Source organism: Parasteatoda tepidariorum, chromosome 7 (genome assembly GCF_982258835.1).
Source record: "Parasteatoda tepidariorum strain Cologne lab strain chromosome 7, Ptep-v5.0, whole genome shotgun sequence".
In the NCBI taxonomy this organism is placed as follows: Eukaryota; Metazoa; Arthropoda; class Arachnida; order Araneae; family Theridiidae; genus Parasteatoda; species Parasteatoda tepidariorum.
In genome coordinates this window covers 108,664,971-108,688,729 of record NC_141761.1, presented here as the reverse complement: position 1 = coordinate 108,688,729, position 23,759 = coordinate 108,664,971, and the positions used below count along the sequence as shown (strand labels likewise).

The following is a 23,759-nucleotide window of genomic DNA, read 5'->3' as shown; positions in this document are numbered from 1 at the left end:
GTATGCAAAAAAAATTTTGATTATTTTGAAGACTTTAAATTTGAAGAAATTTTTTGGTCCGAATTGTCATGTTTAAAAAGAATCACCCATACATATATATTTTTTATAAGTTACTAGGGGGCTAAGCCCCTGTTCGCTGACACTCACCAACCCCGATGATTGCTTCGCAATAATTGTTGTTTCTTGGCACAAAACAGTTGAAATTATTTGTCTAAAAATATATGTATTAAAAAGAACACTTGTGCCTTTTTTTCACCGTTTCCAATTATTTCCCTTATGATAACTACTAAGATCTATTAGTGGACATAAATCATTTTTCTAAGTAATTGATTTTCGAAATAACATTTAAAATTATAAGTATATTGTTATAACAAATTTGGTGAGTTGACAACTGTAATTTAATATTTTTGCTTACCAAACGGACGGATGTATTTTAAATACAACTTTTGCATTCATCACTTTGTGCATGAAGCTGAAGTTCTGAATCATTAACGAAGCTCTTTAACTGTTATTCATAATAGTATTAGTAATTTGTACCAAATAATAATTGTAAAACGGTCAATAAGATCAGACACCGATTTAAATAACATTATCTTAAAATTACGTTATTATAACAATAATACAAACAATCCTCTTAAACTCTTAATTTAGAAAACAAACAAAATTAAAAACGTAATAATAACAGTACAGGTAAATGCCTTTACATTAGGGGCTCAAAAATATTTTTAGGAAAATAATACCTGTTATGACTCGAGATTCTTTTGCTTCTAATTACTTTATTTTACAATACAACACTCAGAATAATAGGACTATTTACAATATATTATTTACATTGTTTGTTGGATGCATAAACTTACATCATAAAGATGAAAATCGTATCGAATTCTCTTAAACGTAACGTATCGTAAGTTCTCTAACTTAATATTATAACATAAATAGAACATAAAATATAATTGCCAGATTCACAAACTCTAATACAAAATTAACTAGAAGAAAACATGACGGAAATGTTAAACTTAAAGTGAGTAGCAACAATACCTTTATGACTTATATCAATTTTATGCTGATGACAACAAACCAGTAGAAAATTCATGGGGGAAAACTGGATCCTATCATGTTATTTTTCCGGCCAATTAAAAATGCACTGACAACAATGGAAAACTGCGATATCATCATTAGATTTTTATATATAGTTTGATTAATAGTTAGTCTACACTCACCTCATGTAATGGGTTACAAAAAATGCACACGAAAATTTTTAAAGAGAAACATTTTTAATTTGCTCAATTTTTTTTAAAATTTTTTTTATTTTTATAATCGTCGTTGAACACCCGACCTAATTTCTGGGTTTACGACTACTAATGTTCAACTATGTAGCCTTGTTATTTTGAACTCAATCCAGAAGACAAGGGAACTCCTGGATCAAGTAGTGGGAGAAATTTGTCTTCCTGGAGGACTTTTGATGGAACTAACCCGCATTGGCGTTACATAGAGAGGAAGACCACGAGAACCTCTTGCGGTTAGCCTGACGGCAAAGGGACTCTAACCCATGATTCGTCTACCCCAGAGGATATTTCCCATCAGCACTGTGGTTAGTGCAAGCCGGATGCAGATTCGTATCGAACAGCAATCGCTGGAAATCAAAGACGGTTCACCTCATTGGAAGGCGAACGCTTTATCCCCTGGGCCATCGAGGCTCTTACTCAAGTATTATTCAAAATAAAGATAAACTCTCAAATTCCAATTAAAAATTACTAATGTATGTTCAAATTAAAAATTAGATGTTTTTTATGGCAAATTTATGAAAATTTCCCCTACATTGTTTCATGGTGATCAAATTGAAACATAATAACACCATAACTAATGAGGACGCTTGCGATGGTCAGTAACAGAGAGTTATTGATGACAAACATTCCTCCTCCAGTGACACAAAGGTTTGTGCTCTGAATCGTCTGGAACAATATATCAAATACATTTGCTGTCTGCGTGTCAGAAGCGATTGTGAAGAATTTATAAGCGCATTCAACCACCGAATCTTTCAAACTCTGCGTCTTGTCAATTATGTCAGTTCCACAATATGAAAGAGAAAGGAGAGCAAATACCGCAACCACAAACAGGCATGCACTGTCGATAATGGTGGCAAGGTTTTGGTACGTTAAATCACTGTAAATGAACACGCTGACAGAACTGAATATGCCACAAACAAGAGCTCCATACGTTAAAAAAACGTAAGCACTGAGCGCCGAATCCACTTCTTGGAAACCAGATACAATTTTTACAGACTGTTGAATTAAAAGCAATATTTTCGTTTTGTCGGTGGGTAATTCGCCGAATTGGTTAATTATCTTACTTTTGAAGGACCGGATAATATTTCTTAGAGCTATGTAAGCATTGCAACTGAGCAAAATTATAAACCCAGTTGTAGATAGGCTAATTCCATAGATGGTAATCATAGTAACCAGAACTAGGTCAACGAAGTGTTTCTGGAACTGTGTTGGTATCCATCCTGATGTCTGAATGCATGCTTTTCGCTGGTAGATTTGCAGATAGAAAACAAATATTGATATGAATCCTAATAATATCATGAAGACTAACAAAAACATGGTGAGTTTCAATGTGCCTTTTTTATCATTTTTATTTTGGTCCGGAGAAGCAGCTCGTAGCTGATCTAGGAGACGCATAGAATGGTAAAGCTGTCTTCTCTTAAGATTTAATGTTATCATGGTCAAAAAAGCACAACCTGCGTAACCGTAATAGGCAATCAGAATTGAAAACGTCGGAATAAGTTGGTGAACGTACAGTAGACTTAAGACAAATCCGGCTGTTTTAAGAACGTTTAAACCAGCGAAGTAGATTCGCCACTGTTTTTTTAAGTCCTTGTTTTGCTCCAGTAAGATCGATGGGGACATGGGTAAGCCGATTATCATCCCGACGAAAAAGATAATGGAAAAAACATTTCGTTCGCTGCTCTGCATTGGGAGCTCATTTTTTGGTGAGTGTTCGATTTCGTTGTCAGTCAAATTATATTTCGTCTCATTTTTCGATTCGTTTTCGCTATGTTCTTTCAAACTGTCTATGCAAAATGGCTTTATTTTTGGAGAGTGTTTAGATGGCATCATTAATTCGTAACAAAATTTTTAAAAATGCTTTACTTCTCTTCGAAATGTTCTTTTAGCTCGACAGAGTAAGAATTGAGAGATATCAATCGGAATAATTTCGTTCACTCAATTTTAGTCTTGGTAAATCGTTCTTTATTATGGAAATAGTTCAATTCGCAAAACCTAGTAACTATGTTCTCTACTCGTTTGGCTTCTACAAGTGGGAGAAAAATTGCATTCTTAACATGTTTTAATCAACTGGCGATTGAAAAATTCTTCTAAACGTGTTAGTTTCTCGGCAAAATTTAAAGTCGTCGGAACATTTTAACTTGCAGAAAACAGCCGTCACTATCGGAGTTCGTATTGTTTCACTTTTTAAACAAAATTCACATTCAAAAGATCACTTAATTTATTAAGCAAATTGATGATCAGAACGTTTTAACAGTTTTAATTTTCTCAATAAAATATAAATTTCATCAAAATATATTTGAATCTTCTAAAACCAAAAAAGTTTCACCATCAGAGAATTCTAAAATTTCGTACTATAACCCCATCTTGACAAAATTGGTATTCCAAAAATACTATAACTATCGGTGAATTTTAAACCTTTTTGTTGTTTCACTTCTCTCAATAGTATATTGTGTCAGATATTTTAATCTGCAAAATAAAAAATAGCAATTGAATTCTTCCAGCTCCAATTTTTCTCAGTAGTATACAAAGTCAGATATTTTAAGTTGTAAAATAAGGATTCTCAATTAAATTATTGAGTTCCAACTCCAATTCTTCTCAATAATATACAAAGTCAGATATTTTATTCCGCAAAATAAGGATTCGCAATTGAATTCTTGAGTTCCAACTCCAGTTCTTCTCAATAATATACAAAGTCTGATATTTTATTCCGCAAAATAAGGATTCGAAATTGAATTCTTGAGTTTCAACTCTAGTTCTTCTCAGTAATATACAAAGTCAGATATTTTAAGCTGTAAAAAGAGGATTTGAAATAGAATTCTTGAGTTCCAACTCTAGTTCTTCTCAATAATATACAAAGTCAGATATTTTAATCCAGCAAAATAAGGATTCGAAATTGAATTCTTGAGTTCCAACTCTAGTTTTTCTCAATAATATACAAAGTCAAATATTTTAATCCGCAAAATAAGGATTCGCTATTGAATTCTAGAGCTCCAGTTTTCTCAACGTAACTCCGTCTTAAATAAAATATAAGTAGACATTAGTTATCTCAGTTAAAATCTTCCGAATAGTCTCTTCGCAACTAGAAATCGAATTCACGGAGCTTCTTATCTTCGTGAGACTGCGTTTTGATGTGAAAGGCTTTTCGTTGTGAAAGACCACAGACTAATTATCATTAATTATACTCAGTCAGCACGCGAATACCACTCAAATGATCGTATGGATCGATAGGGAGGGGTCATGATAAACCTTAAGTGTGTTTTAATTTTCTGTTGCGATATTGCATTGCTCGATGGAGTTAACGAACATCAGTTGCTACCGCCTCTTAATGGCATAGCTCTAAATATTTAATTGGGTAGAATTTATGACTCATAGATTCTTAGAACGGAGGTTGTATAAGAGGTAGTATTTATTATATACCTAAGGACATATGTCAAACTTACAAAGAAAAATGCACACTTTATATTGTTTAGATAAATATTTTGTTTAACTTCGATAGATGAATTCAGTATTTGTCACGCGTGCTTCGGAAAGAGTGTTTTATTTCCGACGCTCTCTTTAACTTTTTACAATTATTGGAAGTTTGCTTAATGTTATGAGATGAGTTGTTGGAAAAACTACGTTATTTTTGTAGTTAACTGCAACTACTTTTTTTAAATATAGTGACTACAAACTACTTTCGAAATTTAGGAACTACTTCACTACTTTAAGGAGACTAACTTTGCTGGAGAACTTTATTTAGGACACGAATTCCACTTGCATCGGCCATAGTGCTAACGTGAAATATCCTTAGTGGTAAGCGGATCATGGGTTAGAGTCCCCTTGCCGTCGGGGCAAATCGTGTTAGATTTTTATGGTTTTCCTCTCCATGTAACGCAAATGTGGGTTAATTCCATCAAAAGTTATCCCCGAAGGCAAATTTCTCCCACTACTTGATCCAGGAATTCCCTTGTCTTCTGGATTGAGTTCAAAATTTCAAAGCTACAGAGTTGAACAATAGTAGTCGTAACCCCAAAAATTGGGTCGGCTGTTCAACGACGGCAATAAAATAAAATTATGATTGATAGCACTATTTTAAATTGATAAACAATTATGTGTTTTGTTTAAGTTGGATTTAAAATTTATATCATAAAAATAAATTTACTTTAAAAAAATAAGAGGTTTCTTTGTTTGAGATGTTTTTTGTTTTATTTCTAAAATAGCTTTTTTCTAACCTAACTTTTAAGTCTAAAACTAAATCACTAATAGCATCGTCTTTAGTATACTCTGACTGTATCATGAGGTTGTCAATCTCTCTTAGAGATCTTCAAAAAGAGATCTAAAGCTCTACTTTGAATACATTTGAATTTACTTATTTGATTTTTAATATTCTTTATCTTTATATTTTTCCGCATTTGGTGCTGAGGTTTGCCCGGTAACTAGGCGAGGTTTTTTTCGTGCCTCCCAAAAATGGTCGTAAATAGAGGTGATCGCTACACAGAGGTGATCCTTTCTGGAAGTTATAATAATGTAATAATGATATTGCAGGATTATGTCTCCACTAAGTAATTCCGTCTTAAAATATTAAAAAACATATCCATCACTTGAAACTTTTCGTTTACTCTATAAGTTTACCTGAATTCACTTTTTCTGTGTCTTAAATTTTAAACTAATTGTATCGGTGAAAGAGAATTTGCCATGAATGATTTCTCCCGTGTTACGAGAGTATTTATAATTTTAACATTAACCTCCTACAGAGTGGTTTCCGCGAAATTTTCAAGAAACTATTTTTCCCACTTACTAAACTTTATAACCGTTGTTGAACAGCCATCCCAATTTTTTGCTGTTTAAAACTACTAATAATCAAAGCTTAACCCCGCCCCGTCACCGTTAAGGGGCAACCGGAGAATACTGTAGAGTGTAGACTAGAAGATCCAAAGATTCCCTGCCTCCAACCAGAAGGCCTCAAAGTGAAATCCTAGTGAATCTTAAAATTGACAAAAGTAGTTACTCAGAAAATAGAATCTTGGAGTTTGAGTGTTCAAACATAATAGGCGAGGCATCAATTAAAAAAAAGAAAGAAACATTGAAAAAAGGTAATAAACATATTGTGATGATGAAAAGAACCAGAATTTGTTCAAAGCCCATGAAAACAGATACAATTTCAAAAAGAAGAGTTACGGCGAAGAAGACGCTCTATTCCCTGCTGATAGTTGGTATTGTGCACATAATGTATACTTAAATTAGGAAGTATCGCATGAAATAACCTTTTCAATGCCTTTCAATTGCCATTTTTTTCACAACGTAATTTCTAATACAAACAATGATACATAACTTCGCGAATTTTCCTCTGGTTTTATTAAAATTTTAACGGCTGTATATCATTGATACGTTTCACGAAGTAATTTCTTTATAATTGCGATTATAGTTTTCATGATCAGATAGATCATGGGTTAGAGTTCCCTTGTGGTCAGGCTAACTATGGGATGTTTCCGTGGTTTTCCTCTCAGTGTAACGAAAAGGTGAGTTAGTTCCAGCAGAAAAATTCCTCAACGGAGGCAAATTTGTCCCAATGCTGGATCCAGGAGTTCCCTTGTCTTCTGAATTTTGTTCAAAATGACAAGGCTACGGAGTTGAACTGTAGTAGTCTTAAACTGCAAAAAATTGGGATGGTTGTTCAATAAAGATTATATAAAAGTAAGCTGATAGTGAATATTTACTCTATCTTTCAATACGTGCAAAATACAAAGCCACCGACCAACCACAATTTGAGGTATAAAGCCTGAGTTATCTTAGATTCTATATTAATTTTTTATTTAAAAATTATAGAAGTACGATTCTGTAATCAACAGTTTTTGATAGGTAGTTAAATGCCATTCACTTGCCTGTTCTTAGATATTTGATAAGTATCTATGTTTTTAAGCAATTAACGTTAAAAGAATATTTTAGCGACTTGCAAATCGGTTTAGATCAGTCTAAACTGTAATAAAAATTTATTTTAAAAAGAAATCCCTCTAAAAACTGAGAAGCGTGTAGTTTTAAATTAAATCAAATCATTTCATTTGCTCAAAAGATTAGTGGAAAAATTCATAGATATATTCTTAAAATTATCAAGAACTATTTCTCCTAATCTTACAAAGCGACTACTTTTTTTGAAAGATATTCTGTTGTCTAATAATATTAATGTCACCCACCAAAAGTTTGTAAAGTACAAAAAATAATAGGAAACACAAATGAAATATTTAACCTATAAGTTTAATAAGGAGAGGGAAAAGGCCATTTTAAGTTTTAATATTCTCAAAAGTGTAAAATGCTTTTATTTTATTGTACAATGTCCATTTTATCGTAAAAAGTATTATTAATTTCGTAAAGGAAAATCTTCGTTTTATAGTAAGAATAATAAAGATATTCATTTTATAAAGAGAAATATCCGTTTTATGGCGAAAAGTATTCGCTTTGTAATGGAAAATATTTACTTTGAAATGAAAGATCTTCGTTTTATAGTAAGAATAATTAGTTTTTTAATGGAAGATATTTATTTTATAAAGTAAAATATCCCTTTTTTGGTGAAAAGTATTCGTTTTGTAATGGAAAATATTTATTTTGTAATGGAAGATATTCGATTTATAGTAAAAAGTATTTATTTAAGGTGAAGGTTCATAAATAAATAGGGGAAAAAAAGAGTTTTTTCTTGTATCACACGTTAAGTTGAAATACTTATAATATATAAAAGCTGCTGAGTAAATTATTTTTATTTCTATCTGTTTCTTGTGATTCCTCAAACTCTCTATCGAGAGTAATCCAAACTTCAAGTGAAAATAATTACTCATTTTTTTGTGATAATCTCTCCGCAAAATAAAATATAAAAATATTTTTTTTTCCTCGTCTTTTTATTTTTCCTTGTAACAGAAAGTGTGATCCTTTTATTTTTTCTCACTGTACCTGGCGTTGTTCCAGGTCTGCCGGTCGGTCAGAGATACAAGAGCTCTGTTGGGAAGTTGAGTTGGGTTGCTAGGCAACGCGGAGAGTATCATCCAGCCTTGTTACATCGCAACCTTGGTTTTCCTTCCGATGGATTCAGATGCAATTCCGTCTCGGATAGACTCACAGCGGGGGAGTAACATCCTTTTGTCGCATCCCTGACATCCTGCTGATTTCCCCTCAACAACTAACTCTCTCGTGAGAAAAAGAAATAGCCGTTTTCTTTTATTGTGTCTGGCATTAAAGGAGAGCTTTTCGAAGGAATTCCGAATAGTTTGTAGCAATGAGTAATTGTCTCTTTCTGTTTTAAATTCAAATGTGCTTAGTTAAACGAGCTGGCGATAAAGCAATCCTGTAAGGGATACCGTGAAGAAAAATTAGCGGATACAGGTAATTATATTATTAAGTTCCTTTTTATAACTAAAGACATCATTTTAAAGTTCCGTCCTGTGAATTATTTGATCGATTTCTTTGAAAATATAGACTTTGGTAGGTGCTTTTTTTTCTTTTAGTATTTTTTGTAAAATTTATAATAAAAGAAGCATTAAGTTTATGAAATGCAGTAATGCATATTTTATTGGAATCATGTATTCTGAGTTTATTACTTTAAAAGTTTTCGAATGTTCAATTTTTTTTTCTTTTAAGAACGAACAATGAAAAAAACTCAGTCCGACCGCAAGCACATAACAGAGATGAGAGGATTCGTGATTTGCTTATTTTTGTGGACTGCTTATTTGCTTATTTTCGTAAGCCATTAAAATTCCTTTACTTTCAAAAAAAAATTTCTTTAATGAAAAAATGCAACGAAAAAACTGGCAAATGAATAGAACAATAACAACTTCATATTTAGTTTGGGTAAATAAAACATAAAAAAAAAAAAAAAAAAAAAAAAAAAAAAAGGACGCAGGGACGAAAAGAAATCAGAGTTCCCTGTGACTTTCCAAAGCTATTCGAAAAAATTTCGCCTGGCCATTTGGCATACATGCGAAATTTCATTTTCTCTCTAACTTCGTTTAGAAAACACAATTAAAATGAATCAATATTACTCCTTTATTTAAACTTGTTAAACAGTAATGATAAAAATATGGAAAAGTATCATTTCAGGTATCCATTATACAATCCTCAATAAATCTTGAAAACTCCATTTTTTAAATAATTTTTCTCGCAGCTCCTTTTTCTGGACACAAACGAGCTAGCTTCATCAGAAATTAAGAATTAAGACATCAGCTTACCTGATCTTTAAAAACCCGTTCGCGCATTTCTTTTACTAAAATAAAAAATTCATACGGTGCAACAGGGAAAACGTGAATACAATAGCGAATGTTAGTAGAAATTGAAAAAAAAAACCCAATTGTAATTACTTACTGCAGAAACTTATATTTAACTCTTTTAAATACATAAAAATGTCTGCAGTTAAAAGACTGCATACATTACATATTTATATTTATGACAGTCGTTGAATAGCAGACCCAGTTTTTGGGCTTAAGACTACTAATGGTCAACTCGGTAGCATTGTAATTTTCAACCCAATCCAGAAGACAAGGGAACTCCTATATCAAGTATTGAGAGGATTTTGCCTTCGTGGAGGACTTTTTTGATGAAATTAACCAGCATTTGCGTTGCATGAAATCATGGAAACATCCCACACGATTAGCCTGATGGCAAGGCAAGGGGACTCTAACCCATGATCCATCTATCACTGAGGATAATTTACGTTATTTTATAGATATATAAAATACTACAATAATATATAAATTAAATTAATTGTAGTAATACGTACATAAATTACTACAGCTATATATATATATATATATATATATAATAAATAAATAAATACAAGAAAACACTAAGAAAGTAAAGAAAAACAATAAGTAACATTTATTGCGCTTAAGCTGCAAGTAAACAGCACTCATTAGATAAGTTCAAAATGAAGAATAAGACAAAGAAAAATTATAGACATATGAAAAAAAGGGGGTGGGAAATAATAAGTAAAAAAAAAAAAAAAAAAAAAACAACAAACAATATTTTATTTAAAAAAAAAAAAAAAAAAGTGAAATGTTAATTAAAAAACCGGAAAAAAAGCCGGAAAAAAAATATATAATCTTTTCTTCAGCCCACACGATTATATCCGCAAAACAGAGTGCTTTCTCATATTGTATCAATAAAGCCAAAGCAAAATATATTAATACAATAGTGTGAGGAGCACTCAAAAAATTTTTTTTATAAAATAACTACGTAAAAATAGATCATAAAAAGTAAATATAACATGTAAAAACAGATAATAAAATAAAATAAAAAGAAAAAATAAAATAAAAATAAAAAACATTAAAAAGGGGGGACTATAAAGCGAGTAGCAAAATCATAACAACTTACTTGGACAGTTATTTTTCAAGAATGATTTAAAAATGTTTTCGCAGAAAGATTGCCAGATTACAAAATATGAAAACAAAAGATGAAAACAAAAGCGCAAATTGAGTGTAACAAAAGGGTTCTAAAGTGTCGTTCTTACTGCACTGCTGAAGTGATTTGTTATTCTGAGTTTTGATTTGTTAGTTACCAAGGATGGGCCCGAAATGGATGTGCACAAGGTAATATTATACTGGATAATTTTAAAAATTGATCATAAATAGTTTTAGAAGATAGATGTTTATTTAAGAAAAAATATAAAATAGAAAAGAGAAACATAAATTGCCTGCTTTGTAAATAATTTTAGCCGCGGATTTGCACGATATGGATTAGTACATAGAAAAATTATTTAAATTATCAAAGAAAAAATTTTAATAGATAATTTTTAACACGGATTTGCCCGAAATGGATTTGCACATGGAAAAATTAACAAAGAAAAATTTTTTTTAGCAGATAATTTTAACCACGGATTTGCCCGAAATGGATTTGCACATGGAATTGTATAAATTAATAAAGAAATTTTTAGCAAACAATTTATCCACGGATTTGCCTGAAATGGATTTGCACATGGAAAAACTATATAGATTAACAAGGGAAATTATTTAGCAAAGGAATTTTTAGTAAATAATTCTAACCACGGATTTGCCCGAAATGGATTTGCACATGGAAAGATTAACAAAGAAAAAATTTTAGTACATAATTATAGCCACGGATTTGCCCGAAATGGATTTGCACATGGAAAAATTACATAAATTAACAAAGAAATTATTTAGTAAATAATTTTGGCAATGAATTTTGGCCTGAAATGGATTTGCACATGGGAAAATCATAAAAATTAACAAAAAAATGTTTAGAAAATATATCCACCAAAATATACGATTAATAATCGTGTGGGCTGAAGAAAAGATTATATATTTTTTTTTCCGGCTTTTTTTCCGGTTTTTTAATTAACATTTCACTTTTTTTTTTTTTTTTTAAATAAAATATTGTTTGTTGTTTTTTTTTTTTTTTTTTACTTATTATTTCCCACCCCCTTTTTTTCATATGTCTATAATTTTTCTTTGTCTTATTCTTCATTTTGAACTTATATATATATATATATATATATAATTATTATCAACGCAACATATAAGCAGTGACTTTTTGTTTTTACAATTTAAAGCAGTTGGTCTATTTTTTTTCATTTCCGATCACTGGATATGTTCTATTTTTCCATTTCTAATATCACACTTCAAATATTTTAACCTCTTTTTCTGCTATTGCTAACCTTTCATACTCGATGTCTGGCACTACGGAATCTTCCGATTTCTTAAAAACAATCTCAATTCAATGCGGCGGTTCGCATTCGTCCAGTATCGTCCACAAACTTCAACTATTTTTCAAGTAGCGGTTGAACGTGGAAAAAGCCTTTCAAAACGTGATGGGCAATCGTCCCTACTCTCAAAACTCTACAATAAAAGGACAGAGTTCTTAGCATAACAAGTTATTAGAGATCATTAACTTAACACTAAACATACCATAACCGGTCAAATGACCGTTTAAAAAATTTTGCATCGAAAATGCGCTTATCATCTTATCGTTTTTGCACATTTGACTTCATGACTTTTTCTACCAATTATATACAGTTAATATTCTATTATTGTTATTTTATTTATTTTTTTTGTATTTTGCTTGTTTCGAATAATACTTGTCGTATACCTATTTCTACTACAGCCGGTCATTTGACCGGGAGAACAATTTATTGCGTTATAAGGTTATCGGATCTGTAATTGCGGTGTAATACGTGTTCACGTATGGCATTCGATGAGTTGCACATTTCTGCAAAGACTGTTACGTAGAGAGTTCAATCAGAATAACTGTGAATTCAAATTTTAGATTGGCATTTTTGTGCAAAAAAAGGTGACAAAAACTAAATGTTTTGGTAAGTAGCTTATATTTAATTTTGATAGCTTTACTCCATTTCTAACTAACTGTCAGTTTTTACCCAGAAAAATGTCGAAACAATCAAGACAGCACGAGTTCTTAGGAGAAATAATATTAATTATAAGAATAATTATAAGAATTATAATTCTTATATATTCTGATAATTATAAGAATTTCAGAAATAATATTAATTATAAGAAATATGTTTGCGAAAAATGTACAATGGAAACACCCAGTATATGTCAAAAACGCGTTGAGCAATGAATTAAAAATTCTTATTCTTTGTGTTTGTAATTCATAAAAATTGACAATATACAATTTTGTTTAATTATAATAAAATGCTTTCAGTTTATTTCCTTCCTAACATCCATATTTCATACATTCAATCAAGAAATATAAAGTCCGGTCATTTGACCGTCTATGGTAGAAATAGGTATACATTAAGTGTTAGTATGTTTAGTGTTAATGACATCGCTGTTTGGTTTTGTCTTAAAAAGAACGTCTCAATTTTAGCATTGCTGCTGTAGAAAAGATTAAAAACCTATTTTTTTAAAAATTTGAACATGTTTCGCTTACGACTCGTAGCAATAGATATGAAAATTTAGCTTATCAATCCAACTATTAATTAAAAACATCCTATTATTATGAATGACTCCTTAATATTCATAAGGCTCTAATTTCAATATTTTCTTACTTTAGAATTTATGTATACACAGATGTTTTTCCATTTGTAAACGTAATATCGAGAGAGAAAAAACTATCTATATTTGTCATTTCCTAAATAAACATTGACATACATTAAACATACGAAAGTAAATTAAAAATATTAAATGCCGGATAACTCTAATTTATGCGTCACAAAAAATTACTTATGATTAGAAATTCTATCCAATGCGCCATAAAAAATTAATAGTGATAATTAATAATGAATAACGATTATTCTCTGAGACTTAACATTATTCTCTCAATGTTATTAACATTATTTTCTTAAGATAACTAACATTATTTTCGTAAGATTATTAATATTTTTCTCTTCCAATTATTGACAATATTTTCGTAATATTGTTAATATTTTTCTCTTAGGACTTTTGTTATTGATTATGAATATTAATATTATTTTTTTGCGATTATTAATACATCTCTTAATATTATTGAAATTACTCTCTTAAGATTATTAACATTATTCTTTTAGGATTATTGACATTATCCACTTAGGATAATTTTTCTTAATATAAACTAAATTTTTCTCTGTAGATTATGGATATTATTCTCTTAAAATTTTTAATACTTTTCTCTTAAGATTATTGACATTGCTCTTTTAAGATTATTAACATCATTCTCTTGAGATTATTCATATTATTCCCTTAAGATTATTAACAATATTCTCTTGAGATGATTGGTATTTTTCTTTTATGATCATTAACATCATTCTAAGATTATTAACATTATTCTCTTAATATTATTTACATTATTTTAGAATTATTAATGCATATTCTTATAAATCATTAACATTATTTCCTTAGGATAATTCCTTAGGATTAATATAACTAGTATTTTAGTTTAAATACATATGCTTTTGTTTTTAATAACTTAAAATTGGTACGACCAGAATAAGTTCAGTAACATTTTCTAGTTAGTAGCTCAAATCAAATCAAAATAAAATGATTCTAACAAAAAAGAATTTTTTGTTTGCTTGGAATTATCTTTGAATAAACGAGGTTTATAATTCTGTGCAAAATATTTTGCTTTCCTCAAATAATTCTTGAGATATAGCGAAATACCCAAAAAGGGAAAATTAACATTAATATATCATAACTTCCCACAGCTCAAACTGTTGGAGCTGCATTGAAAAAAAAAGAATCTGAATAAATAGAAAGATAGGTATGTTTACTCAGAGAAAGTATATTTTTGTGGCTGACATATTACCGGTGCGGCTGATATCGAAACTTGTTGTTGGCATAAATGCACTTTGCATTAATATCTACATATATATAAAATCAAGCCAACAGTCAAGATGAATATTTTTCATATTTTTTCCAAATATATAAATAAACAAAAATTCGTGTAATAATAAAAGAAAAATATTAGTTTAAAACTTAAAAATGAATAATTATTTTCAATTTTTTCAGGGATTAAGGGTTTGAGACTTAATATCTTCTTAGACTATTTTATTTAGTCGCATTGCGAAAAACATTCGTTTGATTTCAGTAACCGCCAACTTCAAATTAATATAAATTAAAAAAGATTTAATATTCTAATTCACATCAACCATTATTTTTATCAATGGAATCTGTATTTGTTTGTTACTTCCTCTTTAAACAGCTTCATGAACAATAATAATGCAAACTATTCTATAATAGTAACTTAAAATTATATATTGTTCTACTTAACTTACCGTTAAAGTTACAAAACCATTAAATGTACAGTGCGCAAATTATGCATGTAGTAAGTTCAATTACAAAATTATTATAATTACATATTACGAAAATATTTTAAATTATTCCTGAAAATTTTTGCTCATGTAAATTTATTTGAATTCGCTACTCTCTTTATAGATTTCGTTTTATGTTTTGTTCTATTTTCTCTTTACATTTCATTTTCTATTTTCTATGCGATATTTATTACTAAAAACTTTCGATTCCATTTTGTTTCAAAAATTATTTTTGAATACTCCTCACTCTATTGTATTGATATATTTTGCTTTGACTATATTGATACAATATTAGAAAGCACTCCTTTTTGCGGATATAATCGTGTGAGCTGATGAAGAGATTATATCTTTTTTTTCCTGTATTTGTTTTATTGTGATTCAGAATCACAATAAAACATTTAAAATAGCCTTGTCGTAAATTCCAAAAATGATTGATTAGATTGCAAATACTGTGGGAGCTAATATTCATATAGAGAACCTTACCAAATTTAAATAAAAGCTCTTGAGTAAAGTCTTAAGAAATACGTGTCGAAAAAAGGTTAATCACGAGTTTATAGTCCAATTTTGCTCTACTAATCTACTATGTGACTTAGCATTTGTTACATCAAGCAAAAAGGGTATAATATATAATATAAGATCCCAAGAGAGGCAGTGCTGTATGGATAAGTTCTCGCCTGAGTCCCTTTTTTATACTAATTAATAAAAGTATTTTATGTTAACAATATAAGATAACAACTTTAAATAAATGTGATTATTTTACTATAGGGAAATATGCTTAATTTTTTTTATTGTCTGCACCATCGTAACATTATATATATATTATATATCGAGAGAGAACAATTCAGATTGCAGTGAAAAATCATATTTCATATAAGTCATATGTTTAAAATTAGATCGCAGAATGTATATTTTCATGGCTAAATACAAAATTTTAACGAAATCGCTCACATAGTTCTTGAGAAATTTAATTTTAAATATAATTTTTTTTTCAAATTCAGGTTGCTCACACTCAGGAACTATTTAACCAATTTCTCTCAAATTTCGTATTTTGCTACGCAAAATTTTATACCTCACCATTCAAAATTTTTTCGACTATTATTAAATAAAATACTAATAACCCATAATATAAAACTACTAAAAAAACAAAAAAATAATAAATATTTACTAAAATTTATTCTTTGCATGGATTTATTTTCACATAAACACATTTTAGAATAGTGCGCAAAATTTTTTCATTTAGCTTAAAAAGTTCTCGATACATGACAAAATGTCCAAAAAGTAAAATTAGCATTAAGGGGTCGAAACTTTTGATAGCTCACCTGATCAAATTAGGGGGACCATATTTTCCAAATTGAGGCTACTTCCTATATTTTGGCTTCAGAAATTCGAATTCATTCAAAAAAGGGTATGTTTATTCGGAGAAAGTACGTTTTTATGTTTGATTTCGTAGCTTAAAATATCGTCTTCAAAAATTATATAGCATATTTGAAGTCACCCCCTCGAACATTTAAGACAGAGTCTTAGAGCGTGAAAATCCGATTATAAAAATTAAAAGTTATTCAGGATGCTCAGTTTACTTTTTTACGCACTGTATACATAACCTAGCTAAACTTCAGAATAATTAGGAAGATCCTCTAAAGTTCAGAATCGAGTTTTTTCCACAGTTTAGTGTGAACATAAACTGTGTCTGTACCGTTAAAGTTTGAAAGTTTCTTTCTCTCATTCTATTAACAAATTTGTTGAATGTTTTATTTTTTATTTTATAACCGTCGTTGAACAGCCGGCCCAACTTTATGGGTTTACGACTACTAATGTTCAGCTCCGTAGCCTTCTAATTTTGAACCAAATCCAGAAGACAAGGGGACTCCTGCATCAAATAGTGGGAGAAATATGCCTTCGTGGAGGACTTTTTGATGGAGCTAACCCGTATTTGCCGTATATGGAAAAGAAGTTACGGTTAACCTAACGGCAAGGGAACTCTAACCCATGATCCGTCTACCACTGAGGATATTTCACATCAGAACTGTGGTTAGTGAAAGCCGGATGCGAATTTCGTATCGGCTGTGATTCGAACCCCGGTTCGTCTCATTGGAAGACGAGAGCTCTATCCCCTGAGCCATCACGGGTTTTGTTGATTGATTGTATTGACTTGATCTTTTAGATACCGATCCCGCAGTGGACTGATCTTAAAGACACGATTCCCAGTCGAACACCGACGTCAAGCATCACTGGCTGTGGTTGATAAGCGGGTGGGTGACCACTTTGATCAGCCTGCGCAGGTACCTATGGTGAGCGGTATCGGTCCTCGCTAAACATTTCTACCGTAATGTCGTTAGAACTGTTTCTAAGTCGTTAGGCTACCAATGCAGAGGAGCCATTCCCTCTGCAGAGAATCAAAATTGTGATGGCATGTCTTCGGATTATCCTCAGGGATGTTTCTCAAACAGTCACGTCGCCAATAGCACATTGTGCAGCTCTAGTGCGTCGTAAATAAAATATCTACCTACCTTTAGATACCGAAAACCAAATAATGGCCTCAGTAATAATGGATTTTGCTTTATGTTCAGAATGAAAAGAAATATAAAAAATCTTACTATGCGTGAAAAATTTCTTATTTTTTTATGCAATTTATGAAAAATAACTAAAAAAAATTTTATAAGCTTCAACAAATCTTTTTCTGCTACTTTTATAGAGCGATTATGTATGTCCAAATATAATTGAATTTACCGTTATTGGTAAAAGATTTTATATGCAAGGAAAAAATTATAAAAATTAAGAAATTCAAGTAACTTTTCGGCCAGTTTTGTGACATAATAAATATCTTATTATTTAAATCAGGAGGGTTTTGTTTCATGACCAGAATGAGAAAAAAATATATCGAATCTCAGAATGCGTGAATAATTAGTTATTTTCTTATACAATAAAAATAATTAAACAAAATTGTTAAGTTCAATTAATTCAATTAATAAAGAAATATATTTTATTGCATTTGCAAGTTTCTAAGCTACTTATTTCTAAGTAAAAATCACATTTTCTAACATAAATTCTATCAGGATTCAGGAATTACTACATCCTAATCGGGGCACAGTTGAAATACATATTTATTAGTTGAAATATATCTTTATTCTTTTGTGGATCTATCGAGCGAATGATGAGTAATGTTCATTTTCATGAAATGATAACGCTAACAGAAAACTATCTCATTCATTTCGTTTATCCTTTACATTTGCTCGTTAAAATTTTTCTTACTTTTCTTTCATTATTTTTTTAAAAACAAACAGTATGTGTGGTGTAAGTATGTATTAAGAAAAATGATTATCACGCAATAAAAAGCAACAAAATTTTTTTCCATTAAACCGGTTTTAACCTAGTTCATTAAAAAGTGAAGAAGACACACACGTAATTAAGGAAGAGTGCGAGAACTGTGATGAGGAAAATCTTCTGGGCGTCTTCACAAATCTTTAATGAGTGAGTTGATTTTAATAACATTTGAGTTGAAAATAAATAAAATGTATATGAATGAAACATAAATAAGATATTAGACTGAGCTATAAGTAACTACCGTTAGAAATTACTACCATTTAATAACGAACATTAGAAGTTAGAATGCTAATAGTAATTAATACTCTGAAAATAGGTAAATTAGTAAAGCAAATATTTTAGTTTAAAATCTGGAAAGGATGTTTTTTCTCTTCATTTAATAAAAAACTTTTACTTTTAGTGATATTAAATTCAGATATTGTGCAGCACTATTTTCTGGACTATATCCGAATTTTAATATCGCGGGTATATCGTTGAAATTAACGATATTTTTACGATATGCGGCAATATTTATATGATTTAACTGATTACGTTATTTTTGTGCTAGTAAGATACCCGTTTTTTCGATAGGTTCAATATATTTTTACGTTTACTGTCTTTGCTATTTTCTCTATGAAACTTGGAACCTCTTTCGCCAAGAAAATGTAAAATTGCCATAGTTTGAGTGTCTTGAACTCGATATAAAACTTTAATTTTAAGCTACCTAAAACTATTTTGATCAATAAAATTGTCTAGTATTAAAATAGCTTCCAAAATTTAACCCTCTTTCGTTGTTTTCAGTTTACTGGTTGGAATTAATCTTTGTTAGATGAGCATAATATGAAGGATAATTATGAAAAAAGCATTTATCTTTTTAAGAAGAATAAAACGCTATGATACTTTAACACAATTTTAAAAATATTGTTTTGAATTATATATGTCTTTAAAGCTTATTGACTAAAGTAGACAGTATTGGTCAACAAGGGACGTAGATATCGATCTTGATTGGCTTTTGAAACGTGGCATTTGTTTATGCTAGCAACTGTAATTTCCATTCTATTTCAATTTATCCTAGTCCGACAAATATGAATTCGATATTCTATCTCGTAATCGATTATCGTACCCTACGATAATCACATTACTAATGAATACTTTTAAATTAATGAAATATAGAATTAATGCTTAGCAAAACAAAGGAAATGAGTTATTAATTTTCCTTTATTAACGATAAAAAGTCTACTGTAAAACAAGGTTCTTACGTTAACACGCCATACTTTTTTTTTAACAACCAGTTTGCGCTGAGGTTATAGGTGGTTGTGTATCAGCGGTCTTCTTCTTCTCGAGTAGTTTCCCACTCCATGATGTAAGTATTTGCTGTGGTTGTTGAGTGGATGTGGTTGACTGGAACGTTAAAAAAAAACTTTGGTGGTGACATCGCCAAATTTGGCAAGATTTTTTTAAAAAATCAAAATGACAATCATTAAAATGAAGTATTAATTTCACTTTTTATGTGCCAGACCAATACAGCGTTGGAGAAAACTTTCAAACATGCAAAAATTATATCACAAACACTTTTCATTTTTACAAAACTGTTGCTTTTCTTTTTATTGACATTTTTGCTCCTTTTTCATTATTAGCAAAGAGGGCGCTGATTCAAGATAGACAGCGTTTAACTTAATGTTCAAGAATATCCTTAGTAGTTACAAACTAGCAAAGTCCTAAAAATAACAAAATAACATATCGCTCTCAGAAAACCTTTATTTAATAGACAAAAGCTTTCTCGAACAACCTTAAGTCAATTGATTAAATAATTAATTAATTAATTAATGATAATTTGAATAATTAATGGAGGCAGTTTCACTATTCAGCCATTTAGATGTTTCTTGTCATGTGACGCCATCTCTCCACAGACGATTTAACTATTTTCGAGGAAGATTGTTATACTGCTGCTTACCTTAGGATAGAAAATATTATTTGGAGTTTTGCTGTTCTCTTGCTATTATATTTTTTGAAATATTTCACTATTGGTTAAGAAAGCTAACAAAGTTCTTTTTCAGTAGGGAAGAGCTGAGATGTCCGATTTGGTGTACAGTGTTCGGGTGATGCAGAGAGAAGATGTCCCGGAGGCTCTGGATGTGTGGAGAGAAACACAACTCCAAGAAGGTACTCAGTGCCTCTATACATGGATGGGAGTGGACCCAGAGGCTTTTCAAGTGGCTGTCACAGAATCAGGTGCGATTCCAATTTATTCTTGAAACTGGTGCAACAAACAAGACAAAAGTATGCATGACAAGTATTTTGAAATCTGATGCATAAAGCGCGGTGGTTCAAAGGAGCATTGACGGTTGAATCGCATCGAATCCCATTGATGGTTGATCGATTCAAATCCTGTCGAAGCCAAATCGATGGATTCAAATCCTGCTCCCGTACCACAACAAACGCGGTGCTAATGCTAAATATCCTCAGTGGTAAAAGGCTCATAGGTTAGAATCTTCTTATCTGGTTAACCGCGGGAAGATTTCGTGGTTGTCCTGTCGAAATTTTGCAAATGCAGATTAGTAGTCTAATTTGTTCAAGTAAGTTAATTTAACTAAATGTTTGATATATTTCATTTTATAACCGGTGTTGAGCAGCCGACCCAGTTTCTTTTGGGTTTACGACTATTAATGTTCAAACGAGCCTTGTAATTTTGAACCCAATCCAGAAGACAAGGGATCTCTTGGATCAAGTATTGGGAGAAAGTTTGCCTCTGTGAAAGACTTTTTGAGGGAACTAATTCGCAATTGCGCTACATGGAAAGGAAAACCACGAAAACGTCCCACGTTTACCCTGACGGCTTGGCCTCGCCGGTCACCGGTGACCCCCATGGCATTCAAAGTGTTAATATTAAGTATCAGTAAATTTCTTATTTCTAAATCAAACACGATGTTATATATTTTATGAAAACCAACACAGAATATACTTGAGTAATTTGTCATTCATTTTTAAAATATAAAGAAACTTAACAATCGTATTTTCTATACGAAATTACTTTTCGAATTTGGCATATTTTACGGTTTATATTGTAAAATAAGTTGTAAAACGAAAAGTGCTTAGATTTATTTCACTTTTATTATTCAAAACGAATAATATTAATAGAAGTTATAGAAAAAGAATACAAGCAAACGACTCTTGCCGAAAATCTTATTTTCAATCTTAAAATTCTATTGAAAATTGAAACAAGACAAGTTAAAGCAATGTTTTAGGATTATTCCGTAACAACTGAAATTTCCTACACTTTAAAAGGTTGCTGACAGAACTGTTGTTTTTTCTACAATTTAAGAGACAACCGCATTAAAGCGCAATAATAGCTTTCCTATTGTCCGAAATATCATTTTCCAATAACCTCATTGATCAAAATGACAAATCTATTCTATCGATTTTTCTTCCCTCCCCCCCCCCACTGAACTCATAATGCTTGCTTTCATGATGCTAATAAAGGAAAAAAGTTTTCCCTCAGCAGAATTTTGAGCACTTAACTTAGATTGTAGTCAAAGATCGATGCTAAAATTCTTAAAAAGGAGACATTTTTATTTTCAATTCTAGAATTTTAACCAACCAAACTCACTCACGCAAAACATTAAATGTTGCCTTTCGTGTAGACTCGTGCCTTTCGTGACACAAAATGCTGCCAACAGAAGAAAAAAAACGGCAAAATGACAGCTGATATGACACTTGTTAAAAATGTTACTCTACGTAAAAGAATAACGCATTTTTATTGTTGTTCTGTACTTCTTGACACTTTCTAAAAATGTTACTTTGCGTAAAAGGATAGCGTTTTTATTGTTGCTCTGTACTTTATGACACTTTCTAAAAATGTTACTCTACGTAAAAGAATAACGCATTTTTATTGTTGTTCTGTACTTCTTGACACTTTCTAAAAATGTTACTCTACGTAAAAGAATAACGCATTTTTATTGTTGTTCTGTACTTCTTGACACTTTCTAAAAATGTTACTTTGCGTAAAAGGATAGCGCGTTTTTATTGTTGCTCTGTACTTTATGACACTTTCTAAAAATGTTACTCTACGTAAAAGAATAACGCATTTTTATTGTTGTTCTGTACTTCTTGACACTTTCTAAACATTTTACTCTGCGTAAAAGGATAACGCGTTTTTGTTGTTGCCCTCTATTTTAAGCATTGTCATGCCATATCTCGGTCATGTACTTAGGTAGGCTGCGTTACTTAAGAGAATTGGTACTTAACAGGCTTGGCTTACTAGAAAAAACAGTTGCTAAAGTAAGCAAATGTCACGTTTCAACAACCAATCAGGATCGAGAAACCCGCCACACTACGTCACTTGCAGGTATCCCATTTGATTTATGCGTAAGCCAGAAATTAATAGATTAAAAGTGACTGCAGAATTACGAATTCAACGGCCTAACATGAAACGTAATTTTAATATTGATGAAACAATAAAAAAAAATCTTTCTTCAAGCTGAATTCTTCTAAATCAATTTAAAGTTTTTTTTATTATAATATTTTCACCTGTTAATTAAATTTTTTTTAACATTAAGCATTCTGCCAAACGAAGTTAGATCATTAAGGTCCCGCAGCAATCATGCTTATAATGAGATTATTTAATTAGTGCCGATAGAGTCGCGATGGCTCAGGGGATAAGAGCGCTCGCCTTCCAATGAGGTGAACCGGGTTCGAATCCCGGCGATGACTGGTCGATAGAAATCCACATCCAGCTTGTACTAACAACAATGCTGATGTGAAATATCCTCAGAGGTAGACGGATCATAGGTTAGAGTCCCTTTACCGCCAGGCTAACCGCGGGAGGTTCTCGTTGTCTTCCTCTAGATGCAACGCAAATGCGGGTTAGTTCCATAAAAGAAAATCCTCCACGAAGGCAAAATTTCTCTCAAAACTTGTTCCAGGAGTTCCCTTGTATTCTGGATAGGGTTCAAAATTACAAGGCTACGGCGCTGAACATCAGAAGTCGTAAACCCAAAAAATTGGGTCGGCTGTTCAACGACGGTTACAAAATAAAATAAAATTAGCGCCGATAATATTTTAAGTTACAAAATAACTACTAGAAATTATTTTAAGTGATACTTTCGCTGATCTCTTTTCTTTTTGAGACTTCGATAGTTCAAATATTGGAGGGTTCGCCTTCCAATGAGGTTAAACAGGTTCGAATCCCAGCAATGGCTGGTCGATACGAATTCCGCATCCGGCTTGCACTGACCACATTTCTGACGTCAAATATCCTCAGTAGTTGATGGATCATGGGTTAGAGTCCCTTTGCAGCCAGGCTAATAGTGGGAGGCCTTCGTATTTTTCTTTTCCATGTAACGCAAATGTGCGTTAGTTCTATCAAAAAATGTCCTCCACGAAGGTAAATTTCTCCCAAGACTTGATCCAGGAGGTGCCTTGTCTTCTGGATTGGGTTTAAAATGACAAGGCTA

The 23,759-nt window shown here is 31.1% G+C and overlaps 1 protein-coding gene across 4 annotated transcripts in view; it reads left to right on the top strand.

Moving 5' to 3' along the window:
• Positions 1-8,200: 8,200 nt before the first annotated feature.
• Positions 8,201-23,759, top strand: part of LOC107449709 (uncharacterized) — a 37,479-nt gene continuing 21,920 nt past the window's right edge. The window contains exons 1-2 of one of the 4 annotated variants that reach the window (XM_087168469.1): positions 8,201-8,636; positions 20,364-20,538. In XM_087168469.1, the coding sequence (XP_087024595.1) occupies positions 20,379-20,538 (160 nt within the window). In that variant the 5' untranslated portion in view covers positions 8,201-8,636; positions 20,364-20,378. Of the gene's footprint in view, positions 8,637-18,364; positions 18,475-20,363; positions 20,539-23,759 lie in introns of those variants that run through there. The other 3 variants (XM_087168470.1, XM_087168471.1, XM_087168472.1) reach the window with 3 other exon arrangements.